This window comes from Blennius ocellaris (assembly GCF_963422515.1).
Source record: "Blennius ocellaris genome assembly, chromosome: 5".
Lineage (NCBI taxonomy): Eukaryota > Metazoa > Chordata > Actinopteri > Blenniiformes > Blenniidae > Blennius > Blennius ocellaris.
Window position 1 is genome coordinate 25,575,056 of NC_137654.1, and position 27,766 is coordinate 25,602,821.

The window sequence follows — 27,766 nt, forward strand, 5'->3', positions numbered from 1 at the left end:
TCATGACGGAGGAGGGAGGACGAGGAGCAGAGATGAAGGAGAGTGATTGGAAATACTGGGAAGAGGTGGCTGTGTGAGATGAGTAGTTATTGAAATCTGCAAAGAACACATGATGTTGCAATAAATCTAAAATGTCAAACGATAATGGCTGGTTCCTGTTTTTATTTCAAGTTTTACTCTTGTGTTGTACACTTAGGACAACCTGATGTCTTCTCCTACCTAGAGAGAGAGAGAGAGAGAGAGAGAGAGAGAGTGATGATATTTTTATGGAGGTATGATTGTCTCTCTGTGTTTATCCAGGGTCTACCCATTTTCATCCAGGGATAAATTCTATTCTCTTCTAATCTGCTCTGTTCATCAGTTCATGCTGTTCACTAGACTTGACAGGCTAGTTTAATCAAATGGTGGTGCGCTCAGGTATTTTAACTCATTGGGGGCATCACCCAAAGTCTCATATGACCTCCGGTTTCCATTCCGTTTGTGGTTTCTATGTTAAAAGCCCAGAGGGCCCAGGGGGATAAAGCCACTTGGATAATGGGTGAAAAATACATAACAAAGTCCACTCATCTGATTCAATTTACATTGAGATCCGTAATTTATTCTGTGGGTTTTATTCACCCTTCAATTAGACTGACAAGTACATGTTTGCATTTTTGTTTAACATAATATAACAAAATGTAGCACTCAATGTAGTCATTTGATTACTGTTAATTAATACAAACTGGCTTGACAAAGGTCAGCCTGTGAGTTTAGAATGAGGGTAATAAAACATTTTTTGTGGGCAAAACCCACAGCAAACTGGACCAAAACAGCTTTTTTTTCTTTTTGAAATTTAGGAATCAGAAACTAATAATTGAAAAACTCCTGTTTCACTGACGTAGTCCTACCCACAGGCTCAACCACATTCTTCCTTAATGCAGATATTTAACCTCCCTCACTAACACACACAGTCACTTGCTGCCTGATTGATGTCTACACAGTGAAACTTGTAGTTGGTAAGTTCCGTATCACAAATGCTAGAAACCTGAGTGTGCGTATACAAATAACTGGCCAAACTATTAACTTTCTACTAATATTCTAACCGTTTGAGATGTAACCTTTATTTCCTTTTGTTGGATGATCTCGATGTACTGGATTTGTTGGGAAAACATGCCTTTGTTTCCCTGCTATAAAAAATTATGTTGGTTTGTGGTGCTGATTAATTTGATCATACAATAAAGGTGTCTGTCAGCAAACATAAATCATGACGTAATCTCATGTATTCAAGTGTGTAACATGTCCTCAGGCTCGGAGTCAGGTTATCTGGATTACTAGAAGATGATTTTGCCATTTTTCACATTTTAAATATGATGTTGTTGCCTCTGAGGGATTTAGATACAGCACTTTGTGCACACCTCTTTTTTTCCCCCAATGTGGACTACAAATAATTCAAAGTTAATGAATGAATGAATGCATCAAATCAATCAGTTCCAGTGGGAGTTAAGGGTTCCTAACTCTCTGGAGTTTGCAAGTTGCAGTGTGAGGCTCATAAAATAGTTTTATAGCATGAACAAATCTTTTCTGTCAAATTCATCTCAATGTTCTTGTTCCACCAAATCTTGTGAACAAGAGCACACAAATCTCATAAATAACATTTTTAAGCAAAGCAATGTCAATGTTCTCACATGAGTGAAGAAGTGAGTCTTTCCTCAAACCACCTGCAGAACACTGAAAACATATTCTGACATGGTGAATAAGAAAGGGAAGACAAAAAAAACCCAATAAGAGCATAAAAAGAAGTGCAAGTCGAGCTTTTATTAAATCAGTGTAACTCATTTGTCAGTGCAAGAACATTTCACAAAAAGCCAACTGTGGACCCGATTCAGAAAATAAATCATTTTAAAAATACAGCATTTGTACAAAGAGCAGCATCTTTTTGTTTCATTTGTAATGAACAGTAAAAATGTTTTTGGCACATATTTATCCAAACTGTAAAACCCAGTAAAGAGGGTATTTCAGTATGAAAAACTGTCCATTTATAATATATCAATATATATTAGAAAATTAAAACAGGTTGTAGGATTTTATTCCTGAATTATAAAGTGCTTTTCAGTGAATCCACAATCGCAGGTCAACACTGCATTTCATCGTGCAAAAAAGAATTTCAGTTTTATGAGACTGAGAGTTATAGCTTTTAATGCAGATTCCTAATATCAATTTCAATCAGTAACAATGCAGTGCGTTGGACTACGTCTCCACTAAGAATGAATCATGGTCTGAAAATGTAGCTTTATAATTCGCAGTTTAATACTTTATGTTTTCTGTGTTCTTCTCAAAGCTCAAAGCACCACATATTTTACAAACCAGAGCTTCATAGAACCAAGTGATGCTGAGCATCTCGGGGCATTCCAGGTGGATCGTTTGCTTTTCTCGAACAAACGCCATAATTTTCTCAAAGTTCATGAACCGAACTGTGCGGGTCGGGAAGCTTCTGAATGTCAAAGTTCTGAATCAGATTGAAGAAAAATTGTACAAAGTCTTCGTAGTTCTTTTTGGAAATCCTTTCATTGATGCCGTGGAACCTAAGAAGGAGAAGCCCAATTTACATGCTTAAAACAACACATTTTTCTTCGAAAAAATAAAACCCTATATATTTTCTGTTTATTAGATTAGATAATAATAATAATAATAATAATAATAAGTACTTCAACAATGATGTATCGTTAGCAACATTCAACAGTTAACATGATGGGGTGAACTGGAATAGGATCTGATTGATTATCAAAAGCAGGAAAAACATTAGCCAGACAGAAGTAAATAAAACAAAAAATAAGAGTAGATCAATGTAGACACATAATGAAGAGATTTAATCAGTACAAATGATCTGTAGCATTAAAGACACTGGACCCAGCCCTGGCCTTTGTTATTCTGCAGAACCAGTCACTCAATATAATCACAGAAGGCCTTGTTAAAACTGAAAAATCTTACCGCTGAGGATCACCCGGTTTAAACCAGAGGGGCGAAAAGCGATAGATATCACGAGTGAGGTTCCGGAAGTGTCGACTGTCTGTGTTCCCCACGCAGATCCCTGCACATTCAAACGCAACGCAATCACTTAATCAAACACTTTGAACCTACGAACTCATTCAACCAGTAACATCGGTTTGAATTCTACCTGGAGCCACTGTGACTGATGGAAACATGTCCAACAAGGTTTTCTTGATGACTTGGAAGCCAAAGGCTTTCTCATCAGCAGAGCTGACTGGCAGGGGATCAAACCCGTCGACAAGCTCCATCTTGATCCGCTCGTCACCAACTGTAGCCTGGATGAGGTCCAGAACCTTGATGACGAAGCACAAATGTTACGGAACAGAACTGAGAGCTCAGTGCCACAAACCTGGGATTTTACATTTAAATAACAAAAAATAAAATAAAATTCACATTCTACCTCTTGTAATGATTGCGCCGAGTGAATCCGTAGATTTACGAAAGCTTCTGCATGTGGCGGGATGACGTTCACCTTCAAAATGCAGGAAAGATTCAATCTTGATAAGAAAAGCTGCACAACATGAGTTAGAATAATAATGTCGAGTACTGCGATATGGCTTGCAATAGATAAACAGTTTAAGAGGATGCTACTGTGTTTCTGAATTTTTTTTTTCCCTATCTTCTGAATTCTGCTGAATTAAGTGTGATATGATTTTTATAAGCAATTTGGGGCTCCATCTGATTGGCTAGTGTGTTGATATGCACAGTGCATGCAAACACAGTCATTAGTGTTCAGTCTTAATGACGAAGATTTTATGAATGGCTGCTGATCGAAAATTAAATACAGTACCTTAACTCCTGCATTGAACATGGTGACCGCTGTGGTTGTCCTCACAAAAGCATTACTTTCTTGTTTTCTTTCAAGTACCCTGCAACATAAAAATTACTTTATGGTCTGTCGCCCCCCCCCCCGGACACGAAAAATTGCTGTTTGAATTTTTGGCTTTCGATTACCTGGCAATGAGTGGAGAGAAGAGCCACAGATTGGACATGATGAACTTCATCGGTAACCTGAACTGAAGTCAAAAGGACAGTGTGTGAAAAACAGGGAGCAAACTACAGAGTATGTGTTTGTTGTCCCGTACCTTATGAGCCAGATGCTCAAACATTGCTCTTTCAGGTCCCAAACCAAACAACCTTGGCATGGGGTTTTCCTCTAGTCTGAAGAAAGAATAGATTTTGAATTTTTTGAACATCTCAAGGTAAAAACAACCGAAAGCAATCAAACAAAAGGCTGTAACAGAATCACATAAACTGAGAGGAATTCATCCCATGGAGAAAAGAAATAAGCAAACTAAAAAGAATTCTAAACGATCGTTTGCAACCTTTTCACTGCTGCAGCCAAGATGCCGATGCTGGTCTCCCTGGGTGGCATCGAGGAGTGACTAGGAACAGTCGACACACTCAGTTTTACTGTGGCCTGCCCCTTTTCACTGATCCCAATTCTGTGAAGCAGATAAAGACATTCAAACAGCCATCAGCCACCTACCATTTTAACACCGTCTGTCCTTTAAAGTCTGAGTAGAGCAGTGAGAAATCCTCACTTTGTTACTAAGCAAAAATGAATGACAAAATAAAAATTCAAGTATTAAAAAAAAAAACTCAGAGCAGAGGCAGGTATAGCTTAGAATAATCACTTGTCCATTAATGTCACTTTTCACAAAAATAACCCATATTTTGGCCCATTTAAACGAGTCAGAAAAAGCACGTATACAAAAAACACATTTCTTTAGAGAATGTCACAGCTAGGAATCATGAAGCCATCATAAACTGTGGCAGACACACATTCACAGAGTATTTATGAAACCTTGTCATTTCTCTCCGTTAATAAATCTACCCGGTATAAAATGTTGTCTCACTGATCATTTTCAGCTCTGCTTCAACGCAACTCTTCACTCCAGTAATCCAACGTTCTGGTGACGGTGAAGTTGCTTGAACTGAGTTACTATATGTAGTCTAGTGTTAATGCAATAAGAAAGAAATTCTTAGGAGTTGTGGTGTTTCTCACAGAGCAGCAGGTCCTTCAAGCCCATCGATGATTCCGTCCAGTACAGCTAGACCCTCATCCAGGACGAAGAGCAGGCGAACGCCACGTTGCTCCAGGATACGCGCGATGTTGGCGGCCCCCTGGTTACCACTGACCTTCAAAAGGAAACGTTGAAGAGCCCCAGACTTGACTATCTGATAATAAGACCCATCATTGTTTCATTCTGACATACCTCTTCGTCGTGACCTAAGCCGATGTAAAATCCCCTGCGTGGAACGTAGCCCTTCATCAGAAGGTACTCCAGCGCCTGCAGTATTCCCTACAAAGAGATGAAGCGTCTTGTATATGGCGAGGAGAAGAACAAGAATTCTCAACAGCAAACTCACTAAACAGTTGTGTGCTCCCCCCCCCTCCCGCTCACCATAAGAGCGGACTTATCATCGAAGGTCCCTCGACCATAAATGAAGCCATCGATCTCCTTGGCAGAAAACGGTGGCGCCTCCCAGCCGTCTGACTCGGTGGCAGGTACTACATCGATGTGGGCCAGCAGGAGGTACGGCTCCAGGTCAGGCAGCGACCCCGGCACCCAGAACAGGTGGCTGTAGTCGGCCACCAACTCATGATGGACGAGGCTTGAGGAGAAAATCGTGGGGAAGGCTGTTCACAAGGAAAGAGGGATGGAGAAAAAGGAGCTGCAGAATATCAAAAAGCAACTGAAAAGTAAACCCTATAGCACGCCACCCCTCAATGACCCAACATCTCAATTTAGTTCAGAGGTTACATATAGCATCTATAAACAACCACGGAGTGCTCAAATGATTCTCCTTTGAAATAAATAACTACCTTTCTTGCCTCCCACAACATCATTTCAAAATATCAGACACATTTTTTGACAGTATGCTGAATTCTTCAGAAGTAGAAATGAGTCCCTCCCACTCCTGCTGGATCACATGCAAGCTTAACTTTACTGAGCTGCAGAAAATCAGTTGAACTTTAAACCGTTCTCTTACGAAATGTAATCTTACACGGGGGCCTTTCTGTGTATATGTTGAGAGCCTGATATTTACCGATATCCCAGACAGACCGTGAAATACATATGCAAGTTAGTTTGCTTTTTGTACCATCAGATTAACAGCTTTTTTTTTGTTCCACCTGTGACATTTTAATTCAACGTTAGATGACAAACAAATGCCACCTTCTTTTTCTTTTTTCTGTTTTGTCTAATTGTTTTGTTAGTCTTTGTCTCTCAGTTTTCTGCTGATGGATTTTTTTTTTTTACATTCATCTACATGCTGTAGAAAATGAAGTAATCCAATTAAATTCAGGATAGAAAAGTTGAAATTGCATTGGGCGGGTTATACAACAGCTGAACTGACAAAAGAAATGGCAATTCAATTCGTTAAATTTCCCTTAAGTCAAACAATGAAAGTCTGCCAGAAGGACGTCAGAGGCTGCATTAGGACACCTCCCATACAACTGGAACAAAGTGCTTTACAGGTATTAACAAAAAGGAATATGTCTGGTGGTTGTACTGGTAGGCACTGTGATCTCACGGCGAGCCTATTATATTATTATATTCCTGTTTCAAGTCCCCGGCTTTCCTGTGTGCAGTTTGTAACCACACCCTTTTGGTGTAAATGTGTATGTGAGTATGTGAGGTAATAAACTGTCAGCATTGACTCCAGCCACGCCTCCCAGCGTCCAAATGAATAAAGTTCTATAGATATTAGGTGGATGGATGAATCTATCCCAAGCACCTCAGGTTTAAGTGATTTTTGCACAAAAAAAACAACAACAACAAAAAAATCAACAAACAAGGTCCACCTCTCCCTGCTTGTACTGAATTATTTTACCATGTGCACAAGGAAGAACATGCTAAACTCAACACAGAAAAACTGACAAGACAGGAATATTGTTTGGGGATATTGCAACTTCTGTCCATGTTTGACACACTATACTTCCTCAATCCCTTGTTTTATCCTGCAAGATGTTGTGGCCTACGTGCTAATTAACGTAGCCAGCAGCAAATGTTTATCAACTTTTATTTTATATTATTTATGTTTATTTTTACATAAGTAAAACAAAAAATACTTCTGTTGCGTTTTGCGTGTCTGTTTACACGTCAACGGTGCTCGGGGCCACTGAAAACACAACTTTTTGAAACCTGCTCCCAAGGTGGAACTTTTTGACAAATGCTCGGGCTCCGTTGCCATGGAAACAGGGCCATTCACCTTATCGACAGTGGGAACTGCTGCTACTGAGCACGTGCACCGAAGCCACATATCGTAAACAAGTTTTTCAAATGCGCAAATAGATGGGACAATAACAACAATGGCGGGTGAAAGAGCAGCATAACTCCCGGTCCTGGGTAGTTTAATAGTTGAATAGCTTTGAATGGCCATTGTCAATGTTTAGGGCATTTTGTTCTCTGTATACTTGCGCGTGTGCAGACACGCACACGCATACGAATGCACGTGCAGAGTTCACGTTATACCTGTTTAGTAGGTCATTGTGTACGAGGCTCTTATCAACACTCTGCTGCTTGTCAGAGATCAACTGACAGTAACAGGAAGTCGCGTGCAGTAAAGAGAAACACAGAAAAAGTTGTGTGTACCTTTCCGGAGGAGCTGGCTGAACTGCAGCAGCGCCGTTTGGTTGATTTCAGTCTCTGAAAAAGACACGGTTGGGATCCGGATCGCCTCTGAATGAATGAAGAAGAGACACGCCGTTACTGTCCCGTCAGCTCGGGTGACTCCATGTTCGCTGCTGCTTTTAAATCACCTTTAAAACGGGCCAGGAGCTGCTCTCTCTGGCGCGGCTCGATGACAAGAGAGATGTTCTTCGTCTCTTCCCAGCGAGCCAGCTGAAGTCCCACATTGACATCCAGAGAGAGAGTCCTGATAGATGCCGCCGAGAACAACAGCAGGGCGGCCAGGCCGAAACTGCCCGCTACGATCCTCAAAACCCGACCCATTCGGATGTTTGAATCCATCTCTGTTGTGTGAGCAGTCACAGGATCAGCAGTCCGGGTCTGACTGTGTGCTGCACAAGGGTTTATTACTGCTGCTTGAGGTGAGCGCCCTCTGCTGGCCTCAAAACAAACCAGCTCCGAGAGCCTGCAGCTTGACAATACCATACTTAAAAAAAAATCTTCAGGTAACTCACCTGGATGGACTGACCATTGATTTATTATTATTTTTTTTTTTATAAGTTCCTTTGGAAAGACATTAGACAGTTGTTGTATAAAGCACTACTAGATTGTATGTCTAATGGGACTGTGTCACCCACAATGAAACACGGTATAATCATGTTATTTCCTACTTCTGTTGGACAATTGGAGACCTATTACATTACTCCATCATGATAACAAAATACTGGCTCATGCCTTTGCTGACCGTTTAAACAAAGGACTAAAAGATATGGTTGATGAATGTCAGTCAGCCTTTATCAGCGGTAGGAATGTTCAAAATAATATCAAACTCATACTCGATTTAATTGGCGATTGCGAATTTGTTGATTATTAGAGCTAAATTTCATTTCTTCATTTTGATCGCGCCTTCGACACAGTTGAACATTCCCTTTTACTACAGACACTTACGTTTCTAGGTTTTGGTGAGAATGTTTGCAATGTAATTAGATTGTTCTTCGATTAAATGTTTTGCTCGATTCCCATGAATTCAGTTCTTTCCCCTCGATCAGATGTGGAATAAGGCAAGGATGTCCTATCCCTCCTAAATTATCCTATTAATAAAGACACACCAAGGACCACTGTGTTGCCACTTTGTCTCTTCGATTTAGTAAAAACTAAATCTTACTATAACTCGGTGTGGAAATTCAATAATACCCTTTTGGAAAACGCTGACTTAATACTGTAAATCTGTCAGAGGTTTGATCAAAGAAATGTCAGCAATGGATATGTCGCCCTCAAGTGGATGGGAATGGTTTAAATTCAAAAGTATAGCGTTTAGAAGATAAAATCTCTAACTAAACAAACCACAGGAAGTGTATGACTTGTGTATATGTGAAAACATAATGCAAGCTGCTTCAAGACATTTTAAATGTTTCAAAAAATGTCCATGTAACTCAAAGGTAGTTGCAGTGTATTTGTTTAATCTCAAGTTCAGCTTGTGCTCCATGTAGTCAGTAGTGTAAAAACAGGAAATGTGTCTTATTGGTAAACAGACAGTGTGGAAGTGGTGATGAAACCTCAGACATGAGACAATCCAACAGCATCTCCATCAGGTGCTTAGGCAGTAGCTCAGTAATGTACATAAACACCACATTAATGTTGAACCTATCATCAAGCTTTATAACTTCAACTGTAAGTTCATAGATTGAAACTTGCCTGTGCTGGGGCTTTAATTTTAGTCTTGTTAAGGCAAAAAATAAAACAAAAATAAAAATCCCAATGTCAGCCTCTGAAATCATGAGATTGTCATTGCTTTTGAATTGTTGATCAGACCTAACGTTTGAAAACAACACAGAATGAGTTCCCCTTCCACATTAGTGTACATTTGTGAGGAAATTCAAGTATAAAAACTGGAAATTGCTTGAATGTTTCCCCAATGCAATTTTGTTTTGTTTTTTTTAAAGTGAAAATTAAAAACTGTTGGGCTGTTTACCAGAAGTCTAGTGACACTGACTTTCACCTGACTGACACAAGCCCCACTTTTAAGCTGCATCATTTTAAGACTCATCATCCTGTGACTGTGACTTCTGCTTCTGCAGGAGGACAAAAGAGCTATTTTCTTTTTTTTCATTTTTTTTTCAGATAGAATTACTGAGGCTCAGTGATTCAGCTCTTTACTGAAATGTCTTTGTTCATCATTATGTGGACTTTGAGCCTTTTTTTAAGGTCAGCACCACTTTCTTTTTTCTTTTGAGAATTAAAGCAAATAATCTTTAAACATTGCAAAACAAACACAGTTCACAAAAGATGAATCATTACTGTTATATTAAGATTCTACCTAGTAAACATTGCTTTTGTTATAGTCAGCAGAAATAAAATTGACTTACATGTGTGATTCATTCATTTTTAAAGTGCTGACAGTGCTGAATGAAATTTGGGAATTGCACGAGAAGGTCTGAAAATGTACCAGACACACACTGACAGTAGAGCATTGAAACAAAACATAGTTTAAAAAGCACCCCAATAAATAGTTTTTTTATAGCTTTACAAATGAATCTTCCCTGTAGTGTTATGGAACCCTGTCCAGGTTTTCCTGCCTTCAGCCAGATTGGGATCAGTGCCTGGAGTCCCTGAGATGGATCATGGAGGTTGGATGGATAAAATGCATCATTCTGTGTGAAATATTGGCAAAAAATCTTCAAGTTTTTAAAAATCTTATAATTCCCATTAAGATTGTGTAAAAATGACCGATTGTCAGTCCATCACAGGCTCAACACAGCAAGACAGACAACTACACACACCTACATGCATTTTAAGAGTCAACATTTAACCACGTATGTATTTTGACTGTAAACTAGGTTGCCTAGGGGAAAATACATGCATGTACAGGGACTGCATGTTCAGACAGGCCACTAAACTTGGACTTGAACTTCATAATCCCAATGTGAAGCGAGGTGTCTGACCACTGCAGCCCCACACATCTGGTTTTCCAAGAAAAGAGGGGGCCTAAACTCCCCTGCACCAAACCCGCCCTCAGCATGGTCGATGCAGGGGATTTAAACACACAGCATGAAGTTCATGATTAAACTTGATGTCTTAATATTACAGAGTCACACGTTTTCAAATATTATATTTTTACGCACGTGTGGCTCACTGCGGGTTTTTTGTGGGTTTTTTTTTCTTCTTCCATGCAGCACATTTACCCACTTAAAGGTCTTTCAGCCCCTGGAGCAAATACAGGTAATGACTGTATCCTGGCAACAAGAGGCCACTCTTTAAGCTCAAGGGGGAAACCTAGGACACAAAACATAACCGACACGACAACCTCTTCATGGTGCGCCTTCTTAAATGCGTAAACATGGATGCTTGCGCACACTGTGCATGTGACATAACTCCCTCCTGCAGAGAGACAAAACCTCGTGTGGATGTGGGAGTAAGTAGCACATTGAGGGAGGGGATCCAGTGCACCTTTCTCTCAATGAAGCTGTCACGCTGAAGTGCTTTAAGCTGCTGCAGTGGAGGTGGGCGCCTGCGCGCGCGCGCAGAAGGAGGAGGATGTTCCGCTTATGTAAAGAAGATAACGGGATTTGCAGCCCGTGCGTGCATCACAACACTAGTTTGGGCGTAGTTCTTCGTGGTTTACGCTATGGCTGTGTTGCCCATATTACAACGTGCCCTCTGATGTCTCGACATAGAAATAAACAGTTCACTTTGCATGCAGGCTGAAAAATGCTCCGCCCGAGGCGGTGCGTGACGCTACAAGTTAATTCTTGGGGTTTGGGCTCCTACTGGTCTCATGTGAAGGAGGGTTTCCAGCTGAGCCCGCCCTCTCAGGTCTCTGCCTGCCCCGCACCCTCACAACAGGAGCTTTACGCGTAAATGAAACACGGAATAGCCCATCAGAGCACCCTGCTGAGCTGAACATACATAGAGGAGGGGTGTGCGGGTGCGCTTCGACGAAAAGTCGTGATCATGATTTAACCAGATGATCGCCGGGGTGTCGATGGTTTCCTTCGGTGTTCACTGCCACTGAGCAGGGGAGCTGTGACAGCCTGCCGGAGCAAGAGAAGCCAGTCGAGTGTCGCCATGCCAGCCTCGGACGCAGCGCCGGGCACGGCTCCAGCAGCGGCGGCCTCATCCGGCGCGCCGCCCGGGGTGCGCTCCGTCGGCGTGCTCTGGTCGTTTGTGAAATGCCTGGGAGCTCTGCTGCCCGTCTACCTGGCAGGATACTATGGCTTCAGCATCAGCGTAGTGCTGTTCGGGCTGATGATCTACATGGGATGGAAACACAGTCGCCTGGAAAAAGTGATGAGGCTCAAGTCTGCCATGTATCTCCTGGAGAACGAGATGGAATTCACCACCGAGAAGGCTTTCAGAGCCAAGAGAGATTTGCCTCCTTGGGTAAGTGAGCGTTGGTCATCTCCTCCAGGTTGCTTCTTCTCCCACATCGGCCCCATGTGTTAGTTTGCTCCTCAGCTGCATCTCAGCTATCATGTTCTTCTCTGGTTATTCTGTGGCATCATCGTCATTTTATTTTAATTTTCGTCTCAATAAAGTTAAACAAAACATTTAATGACAGGTCACTATTGCTTCATGCAATTCAAATTGCAAATGTGCATGAAAATCCCTTTCCCCCCAGCATTTTCCTGTATTTAGACATTCCTAATGTGCAGAGCCTGGAGAATTACTCTGAACTGCTGCCACCGAGGAATGTGAATTAACATGCCAGATGAAGTCTTTGCAGTGTGAAAGCAAAAACACGTGACAGTGATGTTGAGAAGAACTTACATAAAGTAGACAGAAGTTACTGATGTGACCGCTCGACAAACGATTTCATCCAGTTTAAGAGATTCCCCTCGAGGGTTTGCTTTTACTTCCCCTTGAGCTACTGTTGACCTTATCTGGCTCCAAAAAAAACATGATGACTCATAAACATCCCTCAGAGGAAAGCAGGACCACCATATCTGGATAAAGAGCAAGAGAGAAGAAATCTTGTGTTTGTGTGCATGAGGTTACCAGCTTCCTGAAACTGCCAGTGGCTGAATGAGTCACACTTATACCATCTTTTTTTTCAATATTGTGCAGGTAAATGAATGACTCCATCTTGCTGAATGTTACTTGTAATAACTGTACTTTAATTATTGTGCCCCTCAAAACACTACCATAGCAACATTTACACGGGTTTAACCCACACTGAAGTCATTTCACACGGTTTTGTCATGTTTGAGTTCATGTCTGACCCAGAACTTGTCCACAGGTCAACTTCCCAGATGTGGAAAAAGTGGAGTGGCTCAACAAGGTACGACGATACGTTTGTCCAGCTGTATATTTTCACATGATAAATTCATTATTCTGAAGTGAATCGTCCGTTTTGAACTTCTCACACAGCATAAGAAATAAGTTATTCCAATATAGAGGATTTGATGATTCCCCTGAGTAGCTGCTGAGTGCATCACATTTAACAGTAAGATAAAGAAAGGCTTTTGGGCTCTTTGTGGACTTTATGTGACCCAGCTCCCATTGCAGCCTCACCGCCAGAGCAGATAATCTAACGGTGTAATTAAGAGTCAGGGAGAGTGGCTCAGATGATATCAAAGCTTCTTTGTCTCTGTCAGTACAGTTAGCTCGCATCAGCATAGAGCAAGCGTGGCGATGAATACTAATAAAACAAAATGCCCTTCTGGAGGGAAAAAATAAAAATCCCATAATGAACTGGGTGAGAGAATCACAGATTGTGGGATGGCAATTTGCTGCGCTCATCTCTCACTCGTCCCACGTCTCCCTCTCCTTCAGGCTACACGACATGTGATCTGGCTTCTCTCTTACAGCCATAAACAAGCATATGGGAGCCTCAGATTGTGCTCATCTTCCATTGTGACGATCAATGAACAATTTCTGTGATGGTAATAAAGCATTGCAAATGAAAAAGCAAGCAATAAGTGACATACTCACGGACCACCAAGTCTGTGACTGTTACATAAATAATGTAGAGACTTACTGTACCTGCCTGGAGCTGCAGTCCGTTATAGCATCATCACTCTCATGAGGAGTTTGGAGGTCACAGGATTGGTGAACTGTAAGAAACAGGACTTGGCACGTCTCTCTCACACTGAAATGCATAAGTTCTCACCAGTGTGAGGCTCTCTGGAGTGACAACACAGACACACTGATTCTATTCACCGAAAAGCATTAGTGTCAATATGAGTGCAGATGTCGAGACTATCAGTACTTGGAATGGCTTTATACAAATGATCAATTTTGCATTGTGCTAATTGGTTATTATAGGACAAATTTGACTTTTTACATTTTTAATTGCATTTTTTTTTTTAGACCAGGGATGTCAAACATAAGGGCCTTGGGCCATAACTGTCCTGAAAGAGGCTCCATCCCGACCTGCCAGGCCACCAAGCAGATTGCAAAAATTTCATAGCAAACATAGATTTTCTTTTTAACAACCGTGTTAAGAGTAGCAGGCACAACACCAAGAGCTGAGCTGAGACATGAAAGATCGCAATCAAACTATCTTCCGTGCTGTCAGGATGAGTTTGTGAAAAAAACGTATACCGGTAATAAAAATTGTTTTGGGACGTTTCACTGTATTTTGCACCAGAAGGTTTCATTAAAATTGTCCTTGTGTTGAGATTGTAGTCATTCTCGGTAGTAATTGTTTGTTTTTGATAATATAGACATTTTCATCATGTATACTTTGCATCACAACAATCAAATTTTAAATTCAATGGTTATTATGGGACTATTTTACCTCTCTAAATTAAATTGATTGGTATTTGGCACCTGAACTAAAATGTGTTTTACTCACCTGGTTTAGACTGTTATGTTATGTTATGTTATGTTATGTTTTGTTATGTTATGTTATGTTATGTTATGTTATGTTATGTTATGTTATGTTATGTTATGTTATGTTATGTTGTGTTGTGTTGTGTTGTGTTGTGTTGTGTTGTGTTGTGTTGTGTTGTGTTGTGTTGTGTTGTGTTGTGTTGTGTTGTGTTGTGTTGTGTTGTGTTTTGCATATTTTAATCATCTTAAAAATATGGAATAAATGGGTTTTTTTTGTAGATCTTGCAGCAGGCTTGGCCCTTTATAGGCCAGTATCTGGAGAAGCTGCTGGTGGAAACCATTGCTCCTGCCATCCGTGCCTCCAGCATTCATCTACAGACTCTCAGCTTCACCAAGGTCAACATCGGAGACAAGGTACCCAAATGGCCTGTGATAAACACAGCAATTTGTTTAAATTATAAATGTGTTACAAGCTGAAAGGGATGGAGCCCAGGCTGGTACTGTGGATAATAAGCGAGATAATGTACTAATCCTATTAGTACTTCAGTTTATCACAAGTCTCAGGATTGATTAGTGTAAACTTTAATATTCATGCACACGTCTTTGCTGATGTGAGTTATTTTAAGTCTCGATCTTTCTTGTTTGCTTTGTCTAATAGCAGCTGCTCTGTTCACAGGCTGTGAAGGTGGTTGGTGTGAAGGCTCACACAGAGCACGATAAGAAACAAGTCATGTTGGACTTGTACCTGAGGTAATTATCACAACTTTTACCCACCAATTTTTGAATAATACTGTGAAAATCATTCACTTTAAGGCTTTGGATACAGTATTGAATTGCTGTGAAGTTTCTGATACAACAGTTTGTCCTCATCTGAGAGAGGACAACTTAGTTTATTTAATGGAATTAAGTAAATAGATTTGTCAGAACTGGTTTTAGCAGCGTCTCTTAGTTAAACATTTATCTTTAGATTTGTCGCCACTTCTATGTTTACAGCTACGCCGGTGATGTTGAGATCAATGTTGAGATCAAAAAGTACTTCTGTAAAGCCGGTGTCAAAGGAGTCCAGGTACAAGAAGAGTGTTTCTGATCATTTGACATTTGAGTGACTTGTCAATGGTCTGAACACATGTTTTCAAGCTGAACTCGTGTCTTTGTAGCTCCACGGAAAGCTGCGTGTGATTCTTGAGCCGCTGATCGGAGATGTGCCTCTGATAGGAGCCATCACAATGTTCTTCATCCGCAGGCCTGTGCGTGCCTTCACTCTCACATAGCATCGTGAGCCCATATTTAGTACCTTTAATGCAACCATAACTCTGCGATCATGTCTCATCTGTGTAGAAACTGGACATCAATTGGACGGGACTCACCAACCTGCTGGATATCCCCGGATTGAAGTGAGTTTATGTAACAGAGCTCAGTGGAAACAGCTGAGGTTACTCCTTGTTTGAATGGTCAGTTTATATTTTTATCTTTGGGAGAATCTTTGATTTCATTGCCATCAAAAAGACATGGCTTGGAGAGAAAAATGGAATTTAAGCGAACTGACACAAGCAGCAGGCTTCAATGTCCCATTTCTAAAGTATAAGGTTGGTGTGTTTTTTTTAAACATTTGTTGTTGTCAGGGTATCAATGAAAACAGTAAACATACACTAAGTCTGATAACCACTTAACAAAAGCCAAAACAACTGGGGAAAATGGTTCACTTTAATAATACAATTTTTTAGGGAAATTCAATACATTATACACTTTTAAAAATATTTGTATATAACATAGGTTTGGTGTTGCAGCTCAATTTGATGCTGATAGTTTTGTGCTTTTGCCCGCTTCATCTTCATTCCTGCCCTTTTCAAAATACAGTAATAAAAAGACAGCTCATACAGCTTATAATGGCATTTTGTAATTTCTCAAGAGACAAACAAGTCCACTTCTCCAAATAGCTCGAAGCAAAAGTACCATTTTAACTTACTAAACTTGCATTGCCTGAATACTAAATTTGACAACTTATTTTGCTTTTACAAAGGAAAAACTTGTAATTAAATATGTTTTTGAGGACATCGAGCTTCAGGATGAGTAAACAATCTTGTGGCTGAATTGCACTGATTTGGGGGTTGGGGCATCACGATGTATCATAAGAGCAACTGACCTTGTTGTTTTCATGGGATTTGCTTGTTGACATTGAATCAAACAATGCCAGCCTTATTCTTGTAAATTGTTAGAGCTTAATACCATAGAGTATTTTGTGAAGTTATGAAGCCATAACTTTATATTCAGCTGGCTTAAATGGAACTCACGATATTCTGAATATTCTATATATGTGCCATTATATAGAATATGCAGTTGAACTGATGGTCTCACACATATGAAAGGTGCACTTCAGTGTCTCTGTTTCTATGCTGTCTGTTGAACTCTTACATATAATACATGTGATAAAATCCAATTTATGCACTTTATGTCACAAGTGTCATGCTGTTGTTGGATTACCCAAAATACATATACTGTGAGTCATCAGCTCTACCTATGTCAATACCTTGAGTTTGATGGGATTCTCTTAAATTGTATTTATTCTTCCGAGGACATTTACTAACAAGATTTTCCAGAAAACTGCCCTCATGTTTAGCCAACGCATGCTTTTGCGTTGGCTGACTTTCTGGATTTCATGTTGTGTATGTGTGTGTGTGTCCGGCGCTTTTGGTTGATGGGTGTCGATTTACCGATTGCATTGCACAAATGACGGATCTTTGAATAGTTAACATATGGGTAAATTGCGCAGCATTAAGGGTTAGGGTTAGGATTAGGCAGCGCGATGGACAGATCTTAGTGGAAATAACATATATCCATCATTTGTACAGCGCAATCAGTAGATGGCGTCCGTCACCCAAAAGAGCTTCACATGTGCATCGACACACGGCCAGCAGTAGTATTCAGCCTCAGTCTGTCTGTACGCACCTTCCCTGTGCATTCCCAACATCATCCTTGCATTCATTTTCAGTGCCATGTCGGACACTATGATAATGGATGCAATAGCCTCCCACCTGGTGCTCCCCAACCGTCTCACTGTTCCCCTGGTGGCCGACCTGCACGTAGCGCAGCTCCGCTCCCCTCTCCCAAGGGTAACTGTCTCCATAATGAATCGCCTTGAGAAAAATGCACCAACACAGACTTGACGCAGATCTGTCTGAGAGTATAAGATGCAAGCAAATGCACAACCTTAAAAAAGGTCATACAGCAAAATCACATTTGGAAACGTGGATGTAAATCTTGGTGAAGCTGCAAAAGTCGACTAACGCTTGTGTTGTGTTTGCACGTTTTTCCGCACGTGCACAAACACGTCAGGGTGTTGTGCGCATCCACCTGCTGGAGGCCGAGGACCTGACCGCCAAGGATACTGTCATCAAGGGCTTAATTGATGGGAAGTCAGATCCATATGCCGTGCTGCGCGTGGGAACCCAGATCTTCACCTCTCATCACGTGGACAGCAACCTGAACCCGCAGTGGAGGGAGATGTATGAGGTGAGAGGGCTGGAGGTGGAGACAAGACAGTAACCCAACCCTGAACTGAGAGGAAACGCGTGAGACATATGGCTTTACCTTGGTAATGAACGGCTGCACCTGCTGCCGGTCTGTGTGGCAAAGTCAGAGCTTTATGTCGGGGTCCTTCAGAGGGCTCGCTCTGAGTCCATAATAGTATGTCACAAGCGCTTCAGAGATAAACTGTTTTGTGGCGATTTTATCGACTTCTGTGGTAACAGGAAGCTGCTGCTTCCGAGATAAGCTGATCATGCGGAAACTGCCTGCAGAGGAACACATTTATCTTCTCTCGCTCTCAGTTTACGCATTTGTGCTGATCGCTGTATAGATGTTAAAATATCTGCATCTACCTTTCACAGTAGTGAAAAGTTCTTGCCATCGTGATTCTGTTTGCATGCAATTGTGTTATTATGTCACGTGTGGCTGTATCTATATTTGTATATTGGTTGTGTGTATTATATTGGTTGTGTGTATTGTGTATTTGTCCATTTATGTGTGTGTGTCAGGTGATTGTCCATGAAGTACCTGGTCAGGAGTTGGAAGTGGAAGTATTTGACAAAGACCCCGACCAGGATGACTTCCTGGGGAGGTAGCTTCTTCATTCTCATTCATTTACTGTGTTTCCGTGTGCTTCTCATGTCATCACCACGACTGCTTCCCTCCTCGCGGGACCACGATTCAGTTGTAAATTTGAACATACACACACACACACACACACACACACACACACACTCGTTTACCGAAGGCTTCAGTGGATGTGTGTGTTTTCTCTTTGTACTCGTATTTCTTTCAGGGTCAAAGTCGACCTTGATATTGTGAAGAAAGCCAGAATTGTGGATGATGTGAGTACCAACCATTTTTATTTTGTCTCTCAGATCTGAAATAACAGCTGACAATGAATACAGTTATTACATTAACTGGCTCTTAGAAATGTCTCATTAACACATGACTTCAAAGGCACCATGTGCCTCCTCGTGATCTGCTCACATCTTCCTGTAAGTTAGCGAGAAATCAGCTCAGATGAGAGAATTGTGTGTTTCATCTATAATCTGTTTTTCTACACAGTGGTTCAATCTGAGGGACGTCCCATCTGGCAGTGTCCACCTCCGGCTGGAGTGGCTCTCTCTGCTGTCCTCTGCTGACAGACTGAGCGAGGTGAGGCTCTTGCACATACCGATCCTGCTGGATTTCATGTTTTAATCACTCAGCAGTGAGTTTTGACCAGGCCTATAGAGAATTAAGCTTATTGTTAGAATGTTTTGATATTGTAGTGTCATAATATGTGTTATTATGTAGTCAATTGACTTCAGGGGTCACATACAGTGCAGTTTGAGCTCAAGTGGGTCAGACAAGTAAATAATTACATTATAATATATAAGTAACAAGAACTCTAAATCTCTCTCTTACTTTTATTGCAACACAATATTTACATATTATTAAGAAGTTCACATTTAATGAACTATGCTTTTACAACACATTATAAACCTGTAATCTGAATATAATAAACTGCAAATTCAACATTGTTATGCCTAAGTTCACCATGAGTGTTGTGGATTTTTATTATTATATTAATATCTTCGGAGGCATAAAATATTTGGTCAAAAATATAGTTTGATTAGTTCATATTTTGAAGCAATAACTTGTCAAATTCTATAAATTATCTATAATGGAGACACATCTCTACATTTGCGTAGTAATTCTGGTCACCTGAACAGATTTGTCACATAATACAAAGTCAAGTGGAAAGACAATATGTTACACTCCTGGTGGTCAACTACATACATTGCAGGTACTGTCATCATTTTTCACAGCTGGAAAATGTCATCTTGAGCCATTCCTTTCACACCCCTAGTTTAGACAGAAACACACAACTGAGAGATGCCAGGCAAAGTAGTATAAAATACTGGGTCTCACATTTTCTTCTCCATAGAGACCCCAAGATAACATCTAAAGTCTCATCTCTGATGTCTGATTTATCCAAACAAATTCTGATGCGGTTGGACACAATGACTGTCACCTACATACAAAAGCTGGAATCTTCAAGATAAAGGCAATGGGCTGTTTTCCAGATCTGATTTTGACATCTTCAGAGGAGACAAAGCTTCTGCCTCCCTGTGATCTCTGTCAACCCCTCTCCAATTTATACAATTAAATTCAAACCGTTCTTGAAATACCAAACGCTTATTGTCAATTACATTATTATAAATCATACAAGCACTCTAAAATTGTGCTTCGGTTGCACATTTGTTATGGTTCTGGATGATTTTCTTGCATTTTCTGGATTCTTTTTCTCTTTTACCAGGTGATTCAGAAGAACCAGAACTTGACCAGTAAGACGGCTGATCCCCCATCTGCAGCCATTCTGGCCATCTACCTTGATCAAGCTCATGACCTACCTGTATGTCTGTCGGCATAGTGAAATTGTTGGGATATTTATTCAGTTTTCATCTGGTAACCACAATGACAAATTAAAAATATTGCAGATGAGAAAAGGTAACAAGGACCCGAGCCCAGTGGTGCAGATTTCTATTCAAGATACGACTAAAGAGAGCAAAGTAAGGGGGAAATGATTCCTTCAATTTGGAGCCAATGTACTATTATGTCATGACTGATCTTCTCTTTCCTCTGCAGACTTGTTACGGGACCAACAACCCAGCGTGGGAGGATGCTTTCACCTTTTTCATTCAAGATCCACGCAAACAAGATATCGATATTCAAGTAAATCATCTCTTTAAAAAATGATTTGTCCTCTTTTTTTTTCAATGAGGTTGGACTGAAACAGCTTTTTCTCGCCTGAAATGTTCCTTTGTTGCAGCTATTCATGGCAGCTTTCTGTTCATGTCCTCAGGTGAAAGATGACGACCGGGCTTTATCTCTGGGCAGTCTGTCCATCCCTCTCTCCCGTCTGATGGCCACGGCTGAACTCACCATGGATCAGTGGTTCCAGCTGGAGAACTCCGGCTTAGCCAGTCGTATCTACGTCAAAATTGTCCTGAGGGTTCGTGTTTCACACATGCACTGAGACTTCCATTGTTAAATAATAATAACTTTGCTCACATATTTTTTATTTTACTTCATTCCCTTGTAGGTTTTGTGGCTGAGTGAAGATGCCACTCCTACCACCCCCTCCCCTCGGCCTTTATCCTCCGGGTCCGGGGGGGGTCCGGGTGGGATCACAGCCGAGCTGAACCCTTTGGGGCCTGGCGGGCTGAGTAAACCTCTTCCATCGCGGCCGCAGCACACCACACCCGACCCGGAGTTTGGAACCGAGGTAAAAAAAAAATGTATAAAGTACAGTGGAGCAGCAGCAGCAGACATCCCCACTTACACTCACTAAAATAACATCTGCTGGGCTCTCTTTGCCTGCAGGGAGTGTTACGAGTCCATCTGGTGGAGGCCCAGAACCTCATCGCTAAAGATAACTTCATGGGGGGGATGGTGAAGGGGAAGAGCGACCCCTACGTGAAGATGCGTGTGGCTGGCATGACTTTCCGCAGTCACACCATTAAAGAAAACCTCAATCCCGTGTGGAACGAGCTGTATGAGGTGGTGCCCCGTTAAGCCTAAAACGTTACGCCTTCCATCTTAATCTGATGAGATTTGAGGTTTCAGATTGACTTTAACTGTTTGTTTCTGTGGTTCAGGTGATTCTGACTCAGCTTCCGGGTCAAGAGATCCAGTTTGAGTTATTCGATAAAGACATTGATCAGGATGACTTCCTTGGAAGGTGCGCCTTCACATAATTATTCAAACTTTCACAATATTTCTGACTTCAACAAGAAAGCAAGAATATTTATTTTGCACTCTCTTGCAGGTTCAAGCTTAACCTGAGGGACATCATCAGTGCACAGTTCATCGATACGGTCTGTGACAGTAGAAATATGTTTAAATGCTTGATTTTGTGTAGTTAACAGAAATAGTTTTCTTTTTTTTTCTTTTTTTAGTGGTACACCCTAAATGATGTGAAGTCTGGTCGGGTTCACCTGGTGATTGAGTGGTTGGCCAGAGTCTCTGAACTCCCCCGACTGGAGCAGGTTAGATAATAATTCTTCATCAATTTTGCATGTATTAACACATTATTAAAAAAAATAAAGAAATTTAAAGAAAAAGTTGTGATAGATAACTCTTACATGTTGTGACTGTCCAATCATTTATAGGATAAAACAAATAGAAAAACTAAGATGGATGATGTCAATATTTTGATGTTTTCTAGCCTGTTCTGGTTTAATTTATATTAAAACTACTTTTAAATGTTAAATAAGTTTCAGCAAGAATTTAAGATAATCCTTTGTATGAAGAACTTTTCTTATTCTACTGAACAAATCCTTTTTTCCAAGTCTAACTTGATGTAAACTCCCCATTTCACAACATAAAAAGAGGCATTTGTCACATGTAGCCATGTTTTTCACAAGGATACAATAACGCCGATTGTATTCCCGCAGTTTGTTAAACTCGGTCTGCTAATGTCTGACATTAATGTCATCTCAGCTTTCTGCAGCCTGTTTTCACAGAACAAGGATCGCTTTGTGCTTCGGGTTCGGAGGCATTTTTTAATAAACTGAAAAGCGCTCTGTTATTGCAGCGAGGGTTTCAAGGGTGTTGCAAGTGTGTATGTAGTGAGTAAACTTCACGGATAACTAACATATTGAAGCAGATGCTGCCTCTGTTCATCACTGTGCATCTTTCTAATGTGAAACAAATTGCCACAGTCATTTTTTTCGCCCAGTAACTAAAAGTTTATTTCTTATCTCGTTTTGTATCGTCTCCCAATGTTTACCTCCTCCTGCAGATCCTCCTGCACCAGTCCCAGCAGTCATACCAGAACAAGGTTGTTCCTTCCACCGCGGTGCTGTTTGTGTATGTGGAGCGGGCACACGGACTGCCGGTGAGGTCATGTCCACCAGTGGCTGGAGTTGCTTATAGAGCACGTTCAAAGCTTTTAACGAGGGCGTATGGGACAGAGACTGTATTCCGGCCTCTGTGTTGACTCTGACAAAGTGTTAAAACTACAGTGTTTGTTTTTAACAAAAAAGCACTTGCCTTGTCTTATTGGCTTGGGATGTATTCTTTTTAGTTGGAGTAGTAAGCGTCAGTGATGCTCCAGTGAAAGACAGTGATGTCACCTGTTTACTTGTGATAAAGAATTAGCTTTAAAGGCTTAATGTGAGAGTGAACTTTCTAAAAGGAAATTGAACGTGAATGAAGTGCAATCATGATAGGATGCATTTTTGAATGAAGCAAAAAATAAAAAAATTACATTTGAGCAGAAAATGAGGATAAAGTCACTGGATACTGTATTTTACACCCGGATGCATAGTTATAAATAACAAATACATATTATAGTCTATCATTATAAATGGCATTCTCTAAAAATTACAGTTGTACTTCTTCAAAAGTTTTTAGCAGTTCAGGTTCTGTATATAGATATTACAACAAATGGTGAGATTTTTGTTGATTTAGTGATTTGTACTCAAATTTGTACTAAAATAAATCAATGTATTGTTAAGATTAGCTCTGAATAGAATGGTTTAAATCCAGAGAAGAATACAAATAAAAAGTATGCTTTCTTTCTTTCTTAAAAACTGGAAATTTGGAGTTGTCATTTGGAGAACTAAAATGGGCTTTCTAACACCATTTTATTGTATTACGCACCACTTTTTAGTTCAGCAATAGAGGTGCTTGTTGACAGTATTAAATCCTATCTAATATTTGTAGTCAAAATTTATATTGTAGTTCACAGTTTAATTTTTTCTTTTGCTATTTAAGTTGAAGAAGAATGGAAAGGAGCCAAAAGCTGGAGCAGAAATCATCCTCAAAGGTGTTTCACACAAAACAAAGGTAAACTAATGATTTTAACACTAAAGACGAAAAAAAAACTTTTACTTTTTAAGTTATGATAAATACATTTTTTTCTTTCCTTAGATTTGTGAGCGATCCACATCCCCACGATGGGATGAAGCCTTCCACTTTTTGGTTCGTGACCCCAGAGATGAGACGCTAACAGTCAAGGTGAAACTCTTTTTATATATATATATATATATATATATATATATATATATATATATATATATATATATATATATATATATATATATATATATATATATATATATATATATATATATATATATATATATATATTTATCAAAGCTGTGTCACTGTAAATCAGATCAGTTCATAACAGTCATATGGTGAATTAAGTGTGTCCAATTTTCTGTCAAAAAGTGTGACAAAAAGTGAGTGAGTTTGTTTTTCCGTGCAGCTCTCCCACAGCTGGGGCCAGTCTCTCGGGACCTTGACCCTTCCTCTGAGAGAGGTGCTGCTTGAACCGGGTTTGGTGGTCGACCGCTGGCTGGGGCTGGACGGCGCTCTGCCCGAGAGCCAGATCCTGCTGAAGGCCAACCTTAAGGTACTGCCAACATGCTGCAGTGTCACTTCCATTCCGAGATTAGTATGTAGCATATACTCACTTTTCCTCAATAGTTATTTGAGCAGCTATTTTCACAAAGACATACTTGTTCTGTGGTGCTTTGCTTTCTTTTTTTTTCTTCTTTTTTTTCTGTCACTCCAGTTTCACATTTACTCGAAATTAGATCTGACAGCAATGACTGATCATCATAAGCAAGAGGGTCTCAGGATGGACAGGAAGTGACTAAATGAGAATGGTCATCAGAATGGAAGGGGAACATTTATAGAGAGCAAAACACTAGACTGTTGGTTTATATTGTATTATAATGCTCTAACGAAATAAACAATTCAAAGAAAAAGCACTACTGCAACACTACAAACATTAGCAACATGCAAGATTCACTTTTACTGCAATTTTCATGAGGATGTAACAGTAAATATTCACACAGGCGCACCAAGGTATTTTAACCTTTGATAATGGCTTTATAGTGTTATAGTGTTTAGCACACATCATAAACACATTTGTACATAAACAGCCTCTGCTGTTGGGCCATAGCAGATGTTTCATAAATCTCTGCTCCAGTATGAAGCACCAGACTATTTCACCAGAGGAAGTTGGTCAAATTCGCTCACTGTGTATACCGGACGTGCAACACTGCGAGGCTGCCAAGTGATGTCCCTTTTTGATTTGTGTCTGCTGCAGCTCTTGGACACTCAGCTGGCATTGTGTCGTCGGGATGCAGGTGTCGACGCCAACGGAGATGAAGTCATACCCAGATGGGATCCTTCCCATCTTGACCTCAGACACAGAAGCGCTTTCGCCATGTGAGTCCTATACATTAGAATCAATGCATCCATTGTTAGGGCCACGCTTGTGCATTGACGACACGACTTGTCACAGTTTCCTTAGCTGCTGTTCTGTACAATAAGCACAACAACAAATAAAGAAATACACAGTTTGCATTGTTATGGAAGTAAATACACAGGTTTTATTTTTATTCTTTGTTTTAGCGTTGAAAACCCAAACTCGGTTGGCCAGGTGAAGCTCTCCATCGGCTACTCCACTGAAGAAAGCAGGCTCTACATCACTGTTTACTCCTGCAGGTTCATATATGACACGCATTTCTCTTTTATCGCCGTCACGGTCGCCGGAATCGGCTTTAAAAGTTGTTAACTGTGACGTCTGCACATGACCACAGAGCCCTGGCGGCTTGCTCCAAAGACGGCGCCGACCCGTACGTGACCTTCATCCTGCTGCCGGACAAGAAGGCCTCCACCAAGAGGAGAACGGCCACGAAGAAGAGAGACCTGAACCCCGAATTCAACGAGAGGTGGGACTGAGGGGCCGATGATGGTTTAAGAGGAGTGAGCATATGAAATGACCTCCTCTCCTCTTTTTATCTTTTCATCGGAAGGTTTGACTTTGACTTTACTCTGGAGGAGTCCACGCAGAGACGACTTGATCTGTCTGTGAAGAACAGCGTGTCTTTTATGAGCAGGGAGAGGGAGCTCATTGGAAAGGTATTTCCGGATATCTATTATATTTAATCCGACATTTCCCTTCTTTGGTGGCATTAAAATGTCTAGAGTTATTGTCACAAGGCTCTTTTGCTGTTTCATCTGTTTAGCTGCAACTGGACCTGGATCAGGTCGACATCAAGGCTGGAGTCACACAATGGTAACAATCTAAGCTCAGCAGATTAGTGTTGCAATGAAATTCAGTTTGTTTCAAATAAATGTAATCAAGTGTTCTTCTTCACTTTTCCAGGTTCGATTTGGTAGCAGAGACCAACTAGAAGATCGGACGCCCAACCTTCGGTACTATATAACGTAGACGTTGCTTCTGTGATCTGTGATTTTCGTGTTTGTTGTATTCAGCTTTAATGAGAAGTTTTACCATCACTGCAGAAAAATAAAAAAGTGAACCTGTCTGCTGCACAAAAAAACCACCGTCCATCAAAGAGAAATTCACACGTAGCTTTCCATTCGTGACGTGTTCTTTGTGCTGGATTCATTCTGTCCTGGACGGACATTTTGGCTGAGTAGATATTTGATATTAACGCAACTATGTTGCACGATAAACCAAGGTTATATGTGTTTCGAAGCATGTAAAAGCCCTCTTTTTAATTTTATTTAAAAAAAAAAAAAAAAAAAAGGGCTTATGCTGTGGTCAATATCCTGTTGTGTGACTACGTCATCCAACATGACTGAAAGAGATTCGTTTTTAGTTTTATTTTTTACAGTCTCCAAACAAATCCCCAAATTACTTTGTTTATATACATTTATATTATTGCCTTAAGTATTACGAAACTGTGCACAGTTGTCAGTGTTTATGAAATGTGTTCCAGATGAAGTTTTATATGTTTTAACCAGAGCTTTCTGAATGTTACTTTTATAAACCAGAGTATTACAAACCTTACACCCGCACATTGCCACTTGAAAACAGAGGTATGAAACTGTAAGCAGAGTCAAAATCACTGTGCTTTTATGAAGAGAAAACTTTGTACATACTTAAAAAAAGAACCCAAACAAACATGTACCGCTGGTGTTTTGACACCAAAGCTTCACTGTGCTTTTATGTGTTCGTGGCGCTAAATGCAAAAGGTTGATGCAGTCAGCCATGTTTGATTTGTTTTGCAAGGAAAAACTGTTACAAGATGCAGTACTGTGCAAAGGTCAGAGAACTTATGAAGAGAGCTTTAGAATATAATGTGTTGGATGTGATTTCAAATGAAAAAAATAATGTTTAAATTTCCAATGAATTCTTCAAAACAGAACTCAACATTTGTTGTGACAATTGTTTTGAGAAACTGCAATACGAAATTGAGTACATGTGAAATTTTAATTTATTTGGATCCCACACAGTCGTGTAGTGGTTATCACTCTCTCCTCACACTGAGAATAGCTCTGGTTTGAGGGCCGATGTGTTTTCCCTTTCTCTAGAAACCACTATTTACTCCCAAAGTGTGGATAATTAATGGCGTCGTTCAGATTGTGCTTTGCATTTCAGTCAGTTTTGATCAGCTTCAACTCTGGATAAGATAATCATTTAAAAAAAAAAAAAAAAAACATGAATGTGGGATGCTTCTGACAATTTTGCAGGAAGAATAAAAATATTTTGTCCACACTCGCTTCAAAGGTTTTGCACAGTACTGTATATGAGTGATGGGAGAACATACATTTACCACTATCACTTACATAATATTGTGGTAATAGAAAAAGAAATAGTTAACAGCCAGATCTGAAGAAAATAGCTTCTGTACTCTGACATAATTTCAAAATCTCATCTTGTACCTGCTGAAAATTGTTGATTAAAGTTTGCACTTGAATCGAAAACCAGTTTTGCAGTTTGGTTTGTTTTGGGGGGATTTTACCGGTAGTCTGTCATTACA

General features: G+C 40.3%; 2 protein-coding genes across 2 annotated transcripts; one reads left to right on the forward strand and one right to left on the reverse strand.

Annotated features, from left to right (window-relative positions):
- Window positions 1-1,829: 1,829 nt before the first annotated feature.
- On the reverse strand, window positions 1,830-8,006 carry pm20d1.2 (peptidase M20 domain containing 1, tandem duplicate 2; the record flags this gene model as incomplete). The annotated part of the gene is made up of 13 exons (XM_080496945.1): window positions 1,830-2,561; window positions 2,968-3,067; window positions 3,155-3,320; window positions 3,428-3,499; window positions 3,818-3,896; window positions 3,982-4,043; window positions 4,113-4,188; window positions 4,353-4,472; window positions 5,036-5,169; window positions 5,247-5,333; window positions 5,436-5,671; window positions 7,629-7,715; window positions 7,796-8,006. The coding sequence occupies 13 exons, from the start codon at window positions 8,004-8,006 to the stop codon at window positions 2,432-2,434; spliced, it is 1,560 nt and encodes a 519-aa protein (XP_080353071.1). The 3' UTR covers window positions 1,830-2,431.
- A 3,537-nt stretch (window positions 8,007-11,543) lies between these two features.
- esyt1a (extended synaptotagmin-like protein 1a) lies at window positions 11,544-27,677 on the forward strand. The gene is made up of 31 exons (XM_080496660.1): window positions 11,544-12,044; window positions 12,901-12,942; window positions 14,718-14,852; window positions 15,115-15,188; window positions 15,432-15,504; window positions 15,596-15,685; window positions 15,777-15,832; window positions 17,428-17,548; window positions 17,772-17,948; window positions 18,473-18,555; window positions 18,760-18,808; window positions 19,032-19,121; window positions 20,269-20,364; window positions 20,450-20,521; window positions 20,598-20,684; window positions 20,815-20,964; window positions 21,055-21,237; window positions 21,336-21,512; window positions 21,611-21,693; window positions 21,781-21,829; window positions 21,911-22,000; window positions 22,756-22,851; window positions 23,733-23,804; window positions 23,889-23,975; window positions 24,229-24,375; window positions 25,078-25,199; window positions 25,386-25,478; window positions 25,574-25,705; window positions 25,790-25,895; window positions 26,003-26,052; window positions 26,143-27,677. Exons 1-31 carry the CDS (start codon window positions 11,730-11,732, stop codon window positions 26,168-26,170), a joined length of 3,225 nt encoding a protein of 1,074 aa, XP_080352786.1. The 5' UTR covers window positions 11,544-11,729; the 3' UTR covers window positions 26,171-27,677.
- Window positions 27,678-27,766: the final 89 nt, after the last annotated feature.

Coding starts and splice junctions, on each gene's coding strand:
- esyt1a (XM_080496660.1), top strand. CDS start 11,730: ATGCCAGCCTCGGACGCAGCGCCGGGCACGGCTCCAGCAGCGGCGGCC. Junction 24,376..25,077: donor TGCTGAAGGCCAACCTTAAG/GTACTGCCAACA, acceptor TGTCTGCTGCAG/CTCTTGGACACTCAGCTGGC. Junction 25,479..25,573: donor ATCACTGTTTACTCCTGCAG/GTTCATATATGA, acceptor ACATGACCACAG/AGCCCTGGCGGCTTGCTCCA.